Source organism: Rhincodon typus, chromosome 20, assembly GCF_021869965.1.
Source record: "Rhincodon typus isolate 14 chromosome 20, sRhiTyp1.1, whole genome shotgun sequence".
NCBI lineage: Eukaryota > Metazoa > Chordata > Chondrichthyes > Orectolobiformes > Rhincodontidae > Rhincodon > Rhincodon typus.
Genome location: NC_063351.1, coordinates 12,742,312 through 12,757,156, shown reverse-complemented (window position 1 = coordinate 12,757,156; position 14,845 = coordinate 12,742,312). Strand labels below are relative to the sequence as shown.

At 38.9% G+C, this 14,845-nt stretch overlaps 1 protein-coding gene across 4 annotated transcripts in view; it reads left to right on the top strand.

Annotated features, from left to right (window-relative positions):
* Positions 1-14,845, top strand: part of LOC109918839 (pantothenate kinase 1) — a 72,980-nt gene that overhangs the window by 54,210 nt on the left and 3,925 nt on the right. For all 4 annotated transcript variants that reach the window (XM_048609101.1, XM_020518788.2, XM_048609102.1 and 1 more), the window contains exons 4-6: positions 2,394-2,570; positions 7,721-7,844; positions 12,447-12,572. In XM_048609101.1, coding sequence (XP_048465058.1) covers positions 2,394-2,570; positions 7,721-7,844; positions 12,447-12,572 — 427 coding nt within the window. The remainder of the gene's footprint in view (positions 1-2,393; positions 2,571-7,720; positions 7,845-12,446; positions 12,573-14,845) is intronic.

The following is a 14,845-nucleotide window of genomic DNA, read 5'->3' as shown; positions in this document are numbered from 1 at the left end:
CGTCTTGGAGAAATTTTTGAGCACGTATATAAAAGGCCTTACAAGAGAGGTGCTGGCCCTGGACTTTAAGGTAATGAATAAGGTGGTTCAAGTATTATTGAGGGATCATTAATGCAGTCAGTGACCATAACTCCATTATATTCCAGATTGTTATGGAAAAAGCCCAGGATGGACCTGAAATCAAAGGTCTAAGCTGAGAAAAGGCTGATTTTAATAAGATACAATTTGGCCAGAGTGGACTAGGAGCAGGTATTTTTAGGTAAATCTGTTTCAGAACAATGGAACACGGTCAAGTAGGAAGTAGGAGAGTACTGGAGTCAACGTTTTCCAAGAAAGGGTGGGGCCAACAGATCCAGTGAACCCTGACTATCCAGGGATAAACAGGATTGGATAAAAAGAAAAAGGGAGTCTTGCAGTAGATACCAAGGGCTCAAAACAGCAGAAGCTGTAGAAGAGTAGGGAATGTGCAAGGGGAAACTTCTCTAAAAAAATAAATTGGGACAAAAGGGGGACATGGGAAAATAAAGGCAGGTAAAATAAAGAAAATTCTAAGATATTTTGCAAGTAAATTAAGGGTTAAAGTATAACTAGGGAAAGAGTAGGGCCTACATAAGAATCACAGTGGTAATTTGTGTGTGGAGCAAGGAGACATAGGCTGGGTTCTGAATGAGTTTTTTGTTCCTTTCACTAGTGACCACCAACAATGTTGGTGCGGAAATTAGGGAAAAGGAGTGTGTGATATACTTAGAAATTAGCATAGACAGAGAGAAGGTTCTGAGTGGTCTCATTGGATTACAAGTAGATTAAATCTCCATGGCTAAGAGCAATGTATCCTAGACTGTTGAGTGAGACAAGGGAGAAAATATCAATGGCTCTGGTGATAATTTTCAATTCCTTTCTGGCTACAGGAGCAGTACTAGAGGACTGGAGAACAGCCAGTGTGCTATCATTAATCAATTAGGAAGAAAGAAAAAAAAACTAGGAAACTACAAGCCAGTCAGTCTAACCTCCGTGGTGGGGAATCAGTTGGAAACAATTCTGAGGGACAGAATTAATCTGCACTTGGAGAAGCAGGGATTAATCAAGAGCATCAGTATGGTTTTGTTAAGGGGAGGTCATGTTTAACCGACTTGATTTGAATATTTTGAGAGGTGATTAAATATGTAGATGAGGGCAATGTATTTGACAGTCTACTTTGTCTTCAGCGATCCTTTTAACATGGCTCCTTATGGGAGACTGATAGCAATGGGAAGAGCCCATGTGATCTGAGGAAATTTAGCAAATTAGATCCAGGATTGGCTTATTTACAGGAAGCAGAGGGGTGTTTTGTGACTGGAATCTTGTGTTCTGTGGAGTTCTACAGGGATTAGTGTTGGGATCTTTGCTGTTTGTGGTGTACATCAGCAATTTAGACTTGAATGTAGGAGGGTTAATTAGTGGATGATACGAGTATTGGTGTAGTAGTAAATAGTGAGGAGGATTGCCTTCTATTACGGGAGGAAATAAATTGGGCTGATCAATCTGGCTCAGTGTGAGCTGATTCACTTGGGCAGGTCAAACAAGACAAGGAATACGTGTTAAATGATAGGACCCTGGTGTGCATGTTACTGGTCCCATAAAGTAACAGGGCAAGAAAATAGTGTCTAAGAAGGCATGTGGGATTCTTGCCTTTATTAGCCAAGGCACAGAGTTTATGAGCAAGGAGGTTGTCCTGGAACTGTTTACTCATTGTGGCCTAACCATTTTTTGTTGTGCCGTTCTGGAATCCGCACTGTAGGAGGGATGTAATTGCACTGGAGAGGGTGCAGAGGAGATTTACCAGAATGCTGCCTAGGCTAGAAAGTTTTTTTTTTAAGTTATGAAGAGAGATTGAATTGACTGGTGTTGATTTCTTTGGAGCAGAGGAGACTGAGGGGGTACTTGATTAGATGTATAAAATTAAGTGGGTCATGGGCAGGGTAAATGGAAAAGAACAATTCCCTTTGGAAGGATCAGTGGCAAGGGGGCATCAGTTTAAGATAAGGAGTAGGGGTTTAGAGAAGGTAAGAAATATTTTTCACTTGGATGGTCATGGGAATCTGGAACTCACTGCCTGTAAGGGTGACATAGGCAGAAACCCTAGACTTTTAACAAGTAATTAGCTGTAAAATTGTAATGCCGAGGCATACAAGGTTTTGGCTGGAAAATGAGATTAGAATAGTTAGGTGATTTGTTTTTGACTGGCACAGACATGATGGGCCAAAGGACCTTTTTCTGTGCTGTAGACCTCTTACAGTAACTGTATGGATATTATATCATGTTTAAGCTGTTATTGTTAGTAAATGTAACCTGTACTGAGTTTTGTTTTTAATGAGCAGTTGCTTCATATTTAACCTCTTCCCTCTTCCCCTCAGTCTTGGTGGAGGAACTTTCCTTGGCCTGTGTTGTCTCCTAACTGGATGTGAAACCTTTGAAGAAGCTTTAGAAATGGCAGCGAAAGGAGACAGCACTAATGTAGATAAACTCGTTAAGGATATTTATGGAGGAGACTATGAACGGTTTGGCTTAAGTGGATGTGCAGTAGCTTCCAGGTAAGTCCCAAGTGAACAGCCTATTTGTAGTCATGGAATAGGATAGTACTGATGGAATCTTCATTCTTTGTACTTGGGCATGGGATAATATGCTGTCTATTACACACAAATTTGAAGGGTGGGTGAATGCTACTTTCCTGCGAATGTATTCATTTGTATTTATAAAATATTCAAGGAGCATTTATAAGATCTGCTTGTGCAAGCAATTCGAGATCATCATCCTCCTCTTCAGAAACTGCTGGGAGGTCTTGCAGCAAGGAGAAAACATGGCAGTCAGTAAACTCTGCCTGCTTGCTCCTCTTCCTCTGTTTTAAAAAAAAATTCAGGTAATTTCACTGGGCCTTGAAAGATTTCTGTCTGTAGTATTGTTGGGCCTTGACTGACACACTGAATGCTGGCTTAAAATTTGCTGGAGTCAGCCATGTTCAGAGAGTGCTCAGTTATCCTTTGCCATTTAGCTCAAATACATTGCTTTGTAAGTATGAGAAACAGAGCAGCAACTGGGATGAATGAGATACAATTGAGAGCATAAGGGAAAAATAGAAAAGAAAATCTTCAAATTTATAATCTCTAACAATTTACCAATATAAGAGTGATCCCATAGTTCAGTTTCATTTGTAAAATTATTGGCCTGACAAGATTGTGTTTTACTACAAGTACATAAATCTGGTCATTGATTCCATACAAATGATATCAAGTCTTCGCACAGTATTTCTGTGGATAGTTTAATTGAGTTAATGTTCAATGCATCAATGTAAAGAAGCTCATTAGGGAGGTTGAGGGTGAGCCGCTGTTTTTGCAAAGTGGATGGCTGAGTACAAATCATCTGTTGATTTGTCTTGATTTGCAATTTACTACCTTGCTTCAAGTTGCTGGAGGATTTGCACATTATTAATGGGAAGTCACACTTGCTTTTTTTTTGCTTTTATGGCACACCTAAGATGAGCCTGTTACCAGTGAGAAGGAGGCAGGCTGGTGCAAATATAATTGTTGTCTGCTTCAGTACCTAAATTCCCAGAAACCTGGCACGTACAAAATTGCAAAGGGGCAAAAAAAAATATTAGAAGTGCATATATTTGATTATTGTCCTGCTCAGCGTTGCACATAGTTCACACAGCATTGTTTAAGCTATCTTATAGTTTGTTTTTATCATTCTGGATAAATAGATGTTTCCCTAAAGAGAAGTTTCTATTAACAATCCAACAACTTCCTATTAGCACTTACTGATTGATTAACCTGCCTTCACAAGATTTGAACTTGCATTCTCCGCTTTATCAATCTCTCATCTGGGCATACCAGTACAGTAATCTACCCGTAATACTATTATACTAATAAAGTAAAACCATGAAAATCAGGTTTTGGTTGTAGCTAGAGTGAAATTCTATTCTCTGCGTTATTGTTGAAGCTTCTGAAATTGTTAATTGCTCTCAACAAGCTCTGGATATTTCTGCAGTGGCCACTTTCACACATTTAAGATGAGGAAGCAAGGCAGTTGGCACAATATTCTGCAATTCACCTGTAGTCTTGATGCCAAATTATATTGTAGGACATCGGTACAGATTAGTAAAGGATGAGGACCAGTGATATTAGGTATTTTCTAATCAACCTGTTCAGAGATGTTATTGCACATCTCTGAAGCAGGCGGGTCTTGAACCGATGCTTCCTGGCTCAGAGGTAGGAATGCTACCACTGTGCCACAGAGCCCTATCAGTAGTATTTTAGATGATGGCAAAAGAATTTAAATAACAAAGTTCAGCCCTATTATAGTTTATCGTAGTCTGAACAGTGGAAAGGAAATGGAGGATGACATTTGTTGACCTTTTAGCGAGACATGTATTAGTGTCAGTAATTATAGATTATAATTAGCTAGTAAATTAGAATATGGAAAATGGTTACCAAGAAAAGGTTTTGTTTCTGCAGTGTTCAGAATAGTTTTTTTTGGTGAATACGCCAGCAAAGAAAATAGCATTACTTCACTTGGTTTTGTTTAATGAAGTGGAATTAATATGTACTTAGAAGTGGAATGCGTTTTGAGAAAAAGTAACTGCAGTATAACTAGAGCCATTGAGACATAGAGGTGTCTACAGCATGGAAACAGGCCCTTTGTCCCAACTTGCCCATGCCGCCTAGTTTGCACAATTAAACTAAACATTTGCCTGCATTTGGTCCATATCCCTCCATACCTATCCTATCTGTGTACCTGTCTAAATGTTTCTTAAGTGACAAAATTGTACTTGCTTCCACCAATATCTCTGGCAGCCTATTCCAGATACTCACCACCCTCTGTGTGAAACAGTTGCCCCCCGGACCCATTTGTATCTCTTCCCTCTCACCTTTAAACCTACAACTTCTAATTTTAAACTCTCCTACCATGGGGAAAAGCTATTGGCTATTATCTTATTTATGCCTCTGTTGATTTTATAGACCTCTACGGTCACCATTGTGTCTGCTATGCTCCAGGGGAAAAGTCCCAGCCTATCCAACCTTTTCCTATAACTCAAACCTTCCAGTCCAGGTAGCATCCTAGTAAATCTCGCCTGCATTGTTTCCAGTTTAATAATATCCTTTCTATCGTAGGGTGACCAGAACTGCATGCAGCACTCCAAATGTGGCTTCACCAACAGCAGTGAGATGTCCTAGCTCCTATACTCAATGCTCTGACTGATAAAAGCGAGCATGCCAAAAGCCTGTCTATCTGTGACTCCACTTTCAAGGAGCTGTGAACCTGTACCCCTAGATTTAGTTGTTCTATAACACTCCCCAGAGCCCTGAAGTTGATTCTGAAGTCTGGCCCTGGTTTGACTCTTCAAAATGCAACACCTTGTATTTATATAAATTAAACTCCATTTGCCATTCCTCAGTCCACTGGCCCAGTTGATCAAGATCTTGCTGCATTTCCAGATATCCATCTTCACTGCCCACTATACCACCAATCTTGGTGTCATCTGCAAACTTAATAACGATACCTCCTAAATTCTAATCCAAATCCTTTATATAAATGGCAAATAACTGGGCCCAGCACCAATCCCTGTGGCACACAGCGGGTCATAGGCCTCCAGTCTGAAAAACAACCCTTTACTACCACCACCCTCTGTCTTCTACCATCAAGCCAATTTTGTATCAAAATGGCTAGCTCTCCCTGGATCCAGTGAGATTTAATCTTACTCAACAACCTACCGTGTGGTACCTTGTCAAAGGCCTTGCTAAAGTCCATGTGGACAACGTCTACTGAACTGCCCTCATTTACTTTCTTGGTCATCCCTTCAAAAAGCTGAATTAAATTCGTGAGATACAATCTTCCATGCATAATACCATGCTGCCAATCTCAAATGAGTCCTTGCCTCTTCTAATGCCCTTAGATCCTGTCTCTCAGAATCCCCTCATACAACTTACCCACCACAGATGTTAGGCTCACTGGTCTGTAGTTCCAAGGCGTTCCCTCATAGTCTTTCTTAAATAGCGACACAAATTAGCCATCCTCAAATCTTTGGACACTTCACCTGTGGCAGTTGATGATACAAATATCGGGGCCTCTAGGGGCCCTGCAGTTTCCTCCCTTGCCTCCCACAAAGTCTTGGGATATACTTCATTAGGTCGCAGGGATTTATTTACCTTTTAATATATGTTAAGATTTCCAGTACAACCTCATCTGTAATGTGGAATGTCTTCAAGACATCACTGTTTACTTCCCCAAGTTTCCTAGCATCCATGTCTTTCTCAACAGTAAATACTGATGAGAAATATTCATTGAGGATCTCAGCCATGTCTTGTGGCTCTGCACATAGACGACCTTGTTGATCTTTAGGTGGCCCAATTCTCTCCCTAGTTAATCTTGCCCTTCATGTACTTGTAGAACCTCTTTGGATTTTCGTTTTACCTTAGCTTTACCTCTGCCAAGACCAAAAAGGAAGTTGGATTGGAACAATATGGTGAGCTGTATTCCACAGAATTCACTGTTGGAATTGCACTTATTTATCGAAGATGTGAATGATCTAAACTTTGAAATAGATATTTTGAAATCTGTTGATACTTCCTTTTGAAAGAGGAGTGGGGCTTGTGTGAAGAATTGGTGTAAGTTTTTTGTGCAATTCCTCCCCCAAAAAAAGCCATCCTCCTAGTCTAGAGTAAATAGGTGGTAGAAATAAAAATATTTGGAAGTAAAAGATAGGACAAGGGAAATATAACTTAAATAGTAAGAGAATGAATGAAGAATCTGTGGCATAGAATTACACAGGTCATTTAAGATGGCAGCCAAGTACAGAAATCGTTAAATGATGCAACTGCGATATTTAGTCTTTTGTCTAGAATAAAAAAGTCTGAAAGTTCAAGACTAATTGCAATGATGATGGTCGTTGTAGTTTTAAACACCTCATTATAGAAATATTATGGAAATAGTGGGAAAAGTGCAGTGAAGATTCACTTGGAGTTTCTTCAAGGCTGATGAGAGATTTGAGAATTTGGTGCTTTTTCATTTAAAATTGAAGAGTTGCAAACCAATCTGCTGGATATCTACAATATTACAAAAGCAAGAATAAAGGAGGAGTGACATTTCCTGTGGTTGAAATGAAGTGTACAAGTTTAAGAAGATAGCTTCTTAAAAAATAAATGAGAAATTGGGAAACAAATGCATTATAGTGGGATTGAAGGGGCTGATCGGTTTACCTGCAGTTCCTGAAATACCTTTGTTACTGTGGAGAAACATACAAGGTATCAAATCTGTGCTAGTAACATTCTATCATGATTTTGAGAATGAATAATTATTGCGTTAGAAAGCTAATTTTATGACAAACTCCAGTTTGGTATAAATAATCATACTGTTAGATTTGACTGGATCAAATGTAATTGCTTGGAAGTTGGCTGTGTAACAATCGAAATTGAACTCTGTGCTTTTGCATGATCTGTAAACTCTCTTGTCTAATTATGTTGTTATGCTTGTGTGAGTAGTAGTTTGCTTTGTCTGTGGATGAACAGATTGATTAACAAATGCTCATGAAGGTTATTTTTAAGTCTTCAAAAGCCATTTTGTCTACCTGTGTTTCATTTTTTTTTCTCCCAAAGTTTGAGGAACGTTTTAGATTCTCAGCCATTATGAATAATCTGAAAATTTCTACTGATGTCTTTAGCCATAGTTTTTTTCTAAATTTATGCAGCTTTGGTCACATGATGAGTAAGGAGAAACGGGATTCCATTAGTAAGGAAGACTTGGCCAGAGCGACTCTGGTCACTATTACAAACAACATTGGATCCATCGCTCGAATGTGCGCATTGAATGAGGTAAGCATTTGTTAATGGACAATGCCTCATTGCTCAGTTATAGTATTTGTGTCAATTGCAGTAGATTGAGGTATGAGTATATCAGAGGGCAATGAATTAAAAGAAAAGTGGAGTCTGAATGATTGCAGTCTAGAAAGGCCTATTTGTAATTTTTCATTTGTTCAAATTGTCTGCTATTTTAATATTTTGGTAGCGCTAAAGTCTGCTTACTGTGATTCACATCGCTGAATTAAAATAGTTGTAAATTTCAAACTATTTTCAGCAATGCTAACTTGATTAAAATAGACTGCTGTTACTTCTTGCATTCTATTGAAATTCAGAAACAGTGGAATATTTATTTGTTACTTGACACAAAGATTCTTATATTTGTCTGAACATGTCTTTAGATCTGTCAGGAAATCTGAATGAGCCTATGAATTCACAATTCCATGCCACTGCTTCCAGTTTGGGAAATGGTTTTTCTGATTTCAGTTTCAATCCTTGCTTCAACTTCTAAGGGACATCCCATTGAGAGCAAACATGTATGAGTTAAACCATGTAGATGTATGCTGACTGTACCCATATCACTCCAGCTCCCACCAAAACAAAGTATCAAAGAATTTCACTGCACATTTAAGCAGCCCTTGCTAGATCCTGAATCTAAATTGGAGATGTGAATGTCGGGGCAAAATCAACTTGTTAATTCTATAGTCGATAGAAAGTAAGAGCAAATAATATATATTAAACATCCTTATAATAAAGTAGGTGTATTATCGATCTCTTGGAGTTACCAAATAGTTCAGCATTTTCTCAACACAGAGTGCCAATGAATTATTGAAAGTAAATTATTTATATATGTAATGGGATAACACCAGAGATTTTGTTCTAAAACCAATTCTGAAGCTATGGTCATATGCTGTTCACATAGGTTGCTAGTACGCGACAATATCACACTACATACATTCCAATCTTACTGGACTACAAGCGTAACGTGTGGGATAGATAGGCTCATGTAGCTTGGCTACAAACTTCACACCTTTTAAAGGATGATAACAGTTGAAGAGTAGTCATGTTGGCTCCTAAATAGCTACAATTATTGAACCCCTTGCAATTTCAGAAGCAGTAACTGGACACCAATTCCTTACTTGGCATTCTCCTATGGAATACAAATGGCTTGATCTAATCCATGTCAGTTTAAATCAAATGAATGGTATACATTTACCTAATGCAATGCTCTTAATACAGAGTCAATTTAACCATTATTTTAATTGCAATACATACTACTGTACAGCTTGTTGCTTCCTTCAGTCCTCCTTTGAGGAAAGTAACACCAACAGTGAGCCTTCGCTAGAAGAGAGGATGAGAGTTGGGCCAGATCAGATGGGCTATAATCCTCATTGCATGCTGATCCAAAAATACTAAATAATAAACATTATAGAGGTTTAACTTCTACAAGAGAGCAGGGATTCCTGAAAATCGTATTTGTGCAGAACCGAAGAAACGTTTTTTTTATTCTGCCAAATAAATTCACCTGACTTCTCTGGGTCTCTGACACATTGTCAGACCCTGAATTGTCACTCATGCTTTGCTTTCTGCTTTAAGCATCACCACCACTCCACCCACCCTATTCCTCTGTCAGGAAAAGGCCATTCAACCCCTCAAGCCCATTCAAACATTCAGTTAGATCATGGCTGACCTCTACCTCTGCTCCATTTACATGTCTTTCCTCTGAATCCTCTGTGGAGGTGCCGGTGTTGGACTTGGGTGGACATGGTCAAAAATTACATGACACCACATTCTAGAGTCCAACAAGTTTATTTGAAGACACCAGCTTTCAGAGTCCCTGAAGGAGTGAGACTCCGAAAGCTTGTCTTCAAACAAACCTGTTGTACTATAAGTTGGTCTCGTGATTTATCTCCCAATCATTTAACAGCCTACTTCACAACATTACAGTAAAATCTACCAGCTTTTGATTTAGCTAAATCTTTTATGTCTGGAACCTGATCATATTCTTCTGGAAGTCCATCCTGGCAACATCCAGTGATGCTCTTCTATTCTCAATGCAAGTACTTTCTCAAATATTTCAATTAGATTAGTCAGGCATGATCTCTGTTTTGCAGATCTGTCTGAATCAGCTTAGAGTCATAGAGCCATACAGCATGGAAACGGATCTTTTGGTCCAACTAATCCATACTGACCGCGTTCCCAAACAAAACTATTCCCACCTGCCTGCGTTTGACCCATATCCACCTCCCCACCAAACCTTCCCTATTCATATACTTACCCAAATGTCTTTTAAATGTTGTAATTGTATTTGCATCTGGCTCGTGCTCTGGCATCATTCCACACGCTAACCGCTCTGTAGAAACAAAAATTTCCCCTCTTGTCCTCTTTAAATCTTTCTCCGCTCACCTTAAAAATATGCCCCCGAGTTTTGACCTCCACCTACCTTAGGAAAAAGACCTTTACTATTCACCTGAACAACGCCCCCTCATGATTTTATCGACCTCTATAAGATCACTCTTCAACCTCCTATGCTTCAGTGAAAAAAGTTCAAGCTTATTTTTATAACTCAAGCCCTCCATTTCTAGCAACATCCTGATAATCTTTTCTGAATCCTCTCCAATTAAATAATATTCTTCCTATAACAGCTTATTCTTGTTGTAGTGCTCTGGGATTCTTTTGCAGGACTATATTTGTCAGAAATTGTACATTACACAGCAAAGCAAATGAATCTTCCCACTACCTGATGTGGCACATGGCATGTCTCTGACATTCTGCAGTATTCATTACCTTGCAAGTTTTTTTTTAGCTGCTCCTCTTTGTTTTTCCACAGCGGTAACATTGTTTCTCCAACATAGCTGACAGGGTGGCCCCAATTTTAACTGAACTTAAACCTCAGCTGATAAATACTGGGTGGAAAGTGAGAGCTAAATTAAGGGTGATGTTTTATCCAGTCATCCTGTTGTCTTTGTTACTGCTCAGAATATTGCCCACCTATGTTGAGCAAGTGATGAGGATGTCTGCAGCAGTTTGGGGCCTGATCGTGTGCAATTTGTGTTGCCATTTCTCTATCATGACAAAACTGTCAGAAGGGAATCTTTGGCTTGGAAGCTAAGTTATTAAGTAAGTTTAAGAGAGATTGATAGATTTCTTGTTATTAATGACATCAAGAGATATGGGAATATGGTGCTGAGTTAGATGATCAATGACCTAGAATGACGGAACAGACTCAAGGGGCTGTTCTTGCATTCTTAATAATATCTCAATAAAAATTTGAAAACCTGAGTTTTACTCCATGAAAAAAGGTACCATAGAGCACAGTATTCTATAGTCAAGTCTATGATTATGATGATCACTGCTTGCATAGTTGGTCTTTTTAAAAAAAAAAAAAAAAAAAAAATCCAATTCGAAGATGCTGTGAATCGAGTTCAAATCAGTCCTGACATATTCTCAGCACTTTGAGCTTCTTTACAGTGTTGCCTTGTAGCATGGAGATCAAGCAGCATTGTACAGGGCTATCAAAGTGCAGGGACAGTCATCTTGGCTGCAGTGATACAAGTCTTCTATTTGTGTTGCGCACAACCATTGTTTGTGGAAATGTATATGGACAACCACATCATAACTTGTGAATTATCATTTTAGCCGAAGGCCTTTTTAAAAATTAAGCACATTTTTATAACACAGGCCTGCTTCTATTATAGAATAGGCTTGTTGTAAACATGTTGTAGCAAACCATCTTTTAAAATTTGTAAGCTGGTAATCTGTTGCTTTTAAAGCTTCTGGACTGTGGTCTTTTGTCTCTTTTTGTTTGTGGTCAGTATGCTTCCACTTTAAAGTCTTTGGCCTCAGAATTATGTAACATGAAGCGATCTTGTAAATGTTTAACATGTTTGTTAACTCATTAGCCCAATGTTTTAATGAAGGTGTGAAGCCGTTTTAAATCAAACTGTTTAGCATGTATAGTAAAATAACAAATCAAGAAACTTTACACAAATACATCAACTACTCAGGTACTACTCTCTTCACAGTGTACATTAGAGGAGGGGACAATGCAAATGTTTTGCACTGTTTTCCGAGTAGATGACATAGAACATGACATTTGTTTTCAGGGATGGACAGAAGGAAATTATGCAAGAGAGATAAGGGAAGCCGCCCTAAATTCAGTTTTCCTATAAGTATTTTGAAAGTAATTCAATAAATTTTCTTAACCTTTTAAAAACCAAGAGTTAACAAAACTGGAGATTACTCGTTTTTTACTCTCTCAAGGATAGGTCTCATCCTTAAGTTACGGTGCAATGCCGGGATGATTCGATAACCTTGGATATGTCCAGGGTCGGGTAATTATCAATCAGCTATAAGACTGATCCAAGCTATGTCCTTCCAACGTTTAGATGTAATTTTCTAGCATGGCTCAGGAACAGAAACCTTGGTGGTCATCATGACATTTGAGTTCAGCTGCTACACACTTACCAATCCATCAGTTGAAAACAGACTCTGAGGTGGAGTAAAGGATCTTTCTGGTCTGTTCAGCTCAGTATTCCGCAATATAATTTTCCAATAGAAATTGTTCAAAATTGATCCTATTTTTGGTCCTAATTTTTTGTCTTTGCCTTATTGCAGAGCATCGACAGGGTAGTGTTCGTTGGAAACTTCCTGAGAATCAATATGGTCTCCATGAAATTACTGGCTTATGCAATGGATTATTGGTCCAATGGGCAATTGAAAGCCTTATTCTTGGAACATGAAGTGAGTATCAACAATACTGTATTATAGAAATAGCTCCAGTTTAGCTGAATTAATTAAAACCAGAGTAAGATTTAAATGTACACAATTTAACCATCTAATTGAATTCATTCAACCAAGTTGAAGTCACTTAACATGGATGATGGAGGGGTAGTATCCTACCTCTGGGCCAGAAAGTCCAGGTTCAAGTGCCATCTGCCAAGGAAGTATATCATAATACGTTCAAGCAGTTTGTTTTTGAAAAGGAATGGAGTCAATGGAATCTCATACCAAGGAGGGCACCTGGTGTAAATCTATTAGATTAGGCTTGGATTACTCAATTGGGCTGGTATAGCACAGTGATATTGGCTCAGATATAAAGACAGAAACCTGGATTCAAGTCCCGCCTGCTGTGGAGATGTCTAATAATATCCGTGGACAGGTTGAATAGAAAACTTGCTAGAGTGGAGTTGCATTTATCAAAAATGCAAATGAACTGTGCGTTCTCAAATCCAGTTGTTGTTGAACAAGGTAATTATTACTTTCTTTAAAAAAAAAAAAAAATTCTTTCCCAGAATGTGGGCATTGCTGGTTAGACAGCCATTTAGACAGCCCCAGTACTGTGTGAAAAGTAGTGGTGAGCTAATACCTTGAGCCATTGCAGTCCATGTGTTTGGTGTATGAACGCCCACAAGCACTGCTAGGAAGGAAGTTTGCCTCAGCACCAGTGAAGGATCAATGAGATTGTTCCAAGTTAGAAAGTGTGACTTGAGGGGAACTTGCAGGTGGAGGTTATTGTAATTGGCCAGTTCTTTGTAATGTCAAAGTGCCATGGTATTGTACCAGTAGATGGTGCCCTAAGTACAATGTTATGTTACAAATTGAGATCTGTGGAAAGCCACGTAAAATTACAAAACTGGATATCGACTATTTGCTACTTCTAGAAAACCAGCATAAAAGTGATTTTACACAACCAAGCAGCCTAACTACTGTATTGTCTGAATGAAAACAAATGTACAAAAGCAAAGACCCATCTGTTGAAGTAACCTAGCAAATTTGGCGACGGTAGCACATCCTGTTGATTAAAAACTTTTGGAAACTGAGAAAAAGCTAAAAATGGGTATATGAATATGAGGAAGGAGGAAAAAGATGCATTTAGAAATTGCAAATTTGAATTCCCAACATATAGGCATATGGAAGAGGAGCAGGAATTTTCCACTTAATCATTTGACCGTGCTCCACCATTCAACAAGATAACTACTAATATGATTACTCTACATTTCTGCCTTCTCCTGATAACCTTTCACCTCCTTGCTTATCAAGAATGTATTCGTTCTTTTTAGTGTTGAAAGAGAGCTTCAAAGACTCCGTTCTGAGCAATGTCTTAAATGGGTAACCCCTTTTTAAAATCCCTTAGTTCTAGATTCATTCACAGGAGGAAACATCATTTCCCCACGTGAATCTTGTCTACGTCCCTCAGGATCTTGCATGTTTTAATTAAGTTGCTTCTTGATCTTCTAAACTGTGATTTTAAAGTGTAGCATACCCAAACTATGTTCATAAGATAACCTGCCTATTCCACATGATAGTCTAATAAGTTTTCTCTAATGTCTCCCAATGCATTTATATCCTTCCCTCTATTCCCAGAGTCAACCTAGAGAGCCTTGTCTGGGCTACCTCCAATCCCAGTAGTTAACCGCATCTAGGGTACTGTGAGCTGTTTTGATCCCCTTTTGTAAGGAAAATATCCCAAATGTGGGTAACTGCTGGGATTGGAGGTAGTCCAGAGAGTGTTCATTAGGTTCAACCTAAATATGTGAGATTGAGTAGTTGAACCTGTACTCATTGGAGTTTAGAGTGATGGGGTAACGTTATTGAAACATTAAAATATTCTTTTGGGGGCTTGACAATATAGATACGAAAAAGATGTTTCTACTTGTGTGCGTGTCTAGCACCACAGGGCATAATTTCAGAGTAAGGAATCGCCTATTTCATGGAATCCCCACAGTGTGGAAACAGGCCGTTTGGCCTAACAAGACCACCAGACGCTCCAAAGAGCATCCCGCCCAGACCCATCCCCCGACACTATCCCTGCATTTCCCATGGCTAAGGCACTTAACCCACATATCCCTGGACACTGTGGACATCTTAGCATGGCCAGTCCACCTAACGTGCGTATCTTTGGACATTTCAGATAAATGAGGAACTTCTCAGAGGGTTGTGAAACTGTGCAAATTTTTTCCCACAGAGGTGTGTAGAAAAGGGTCATTAAGTATATTTGAGACTGAGAGACACAG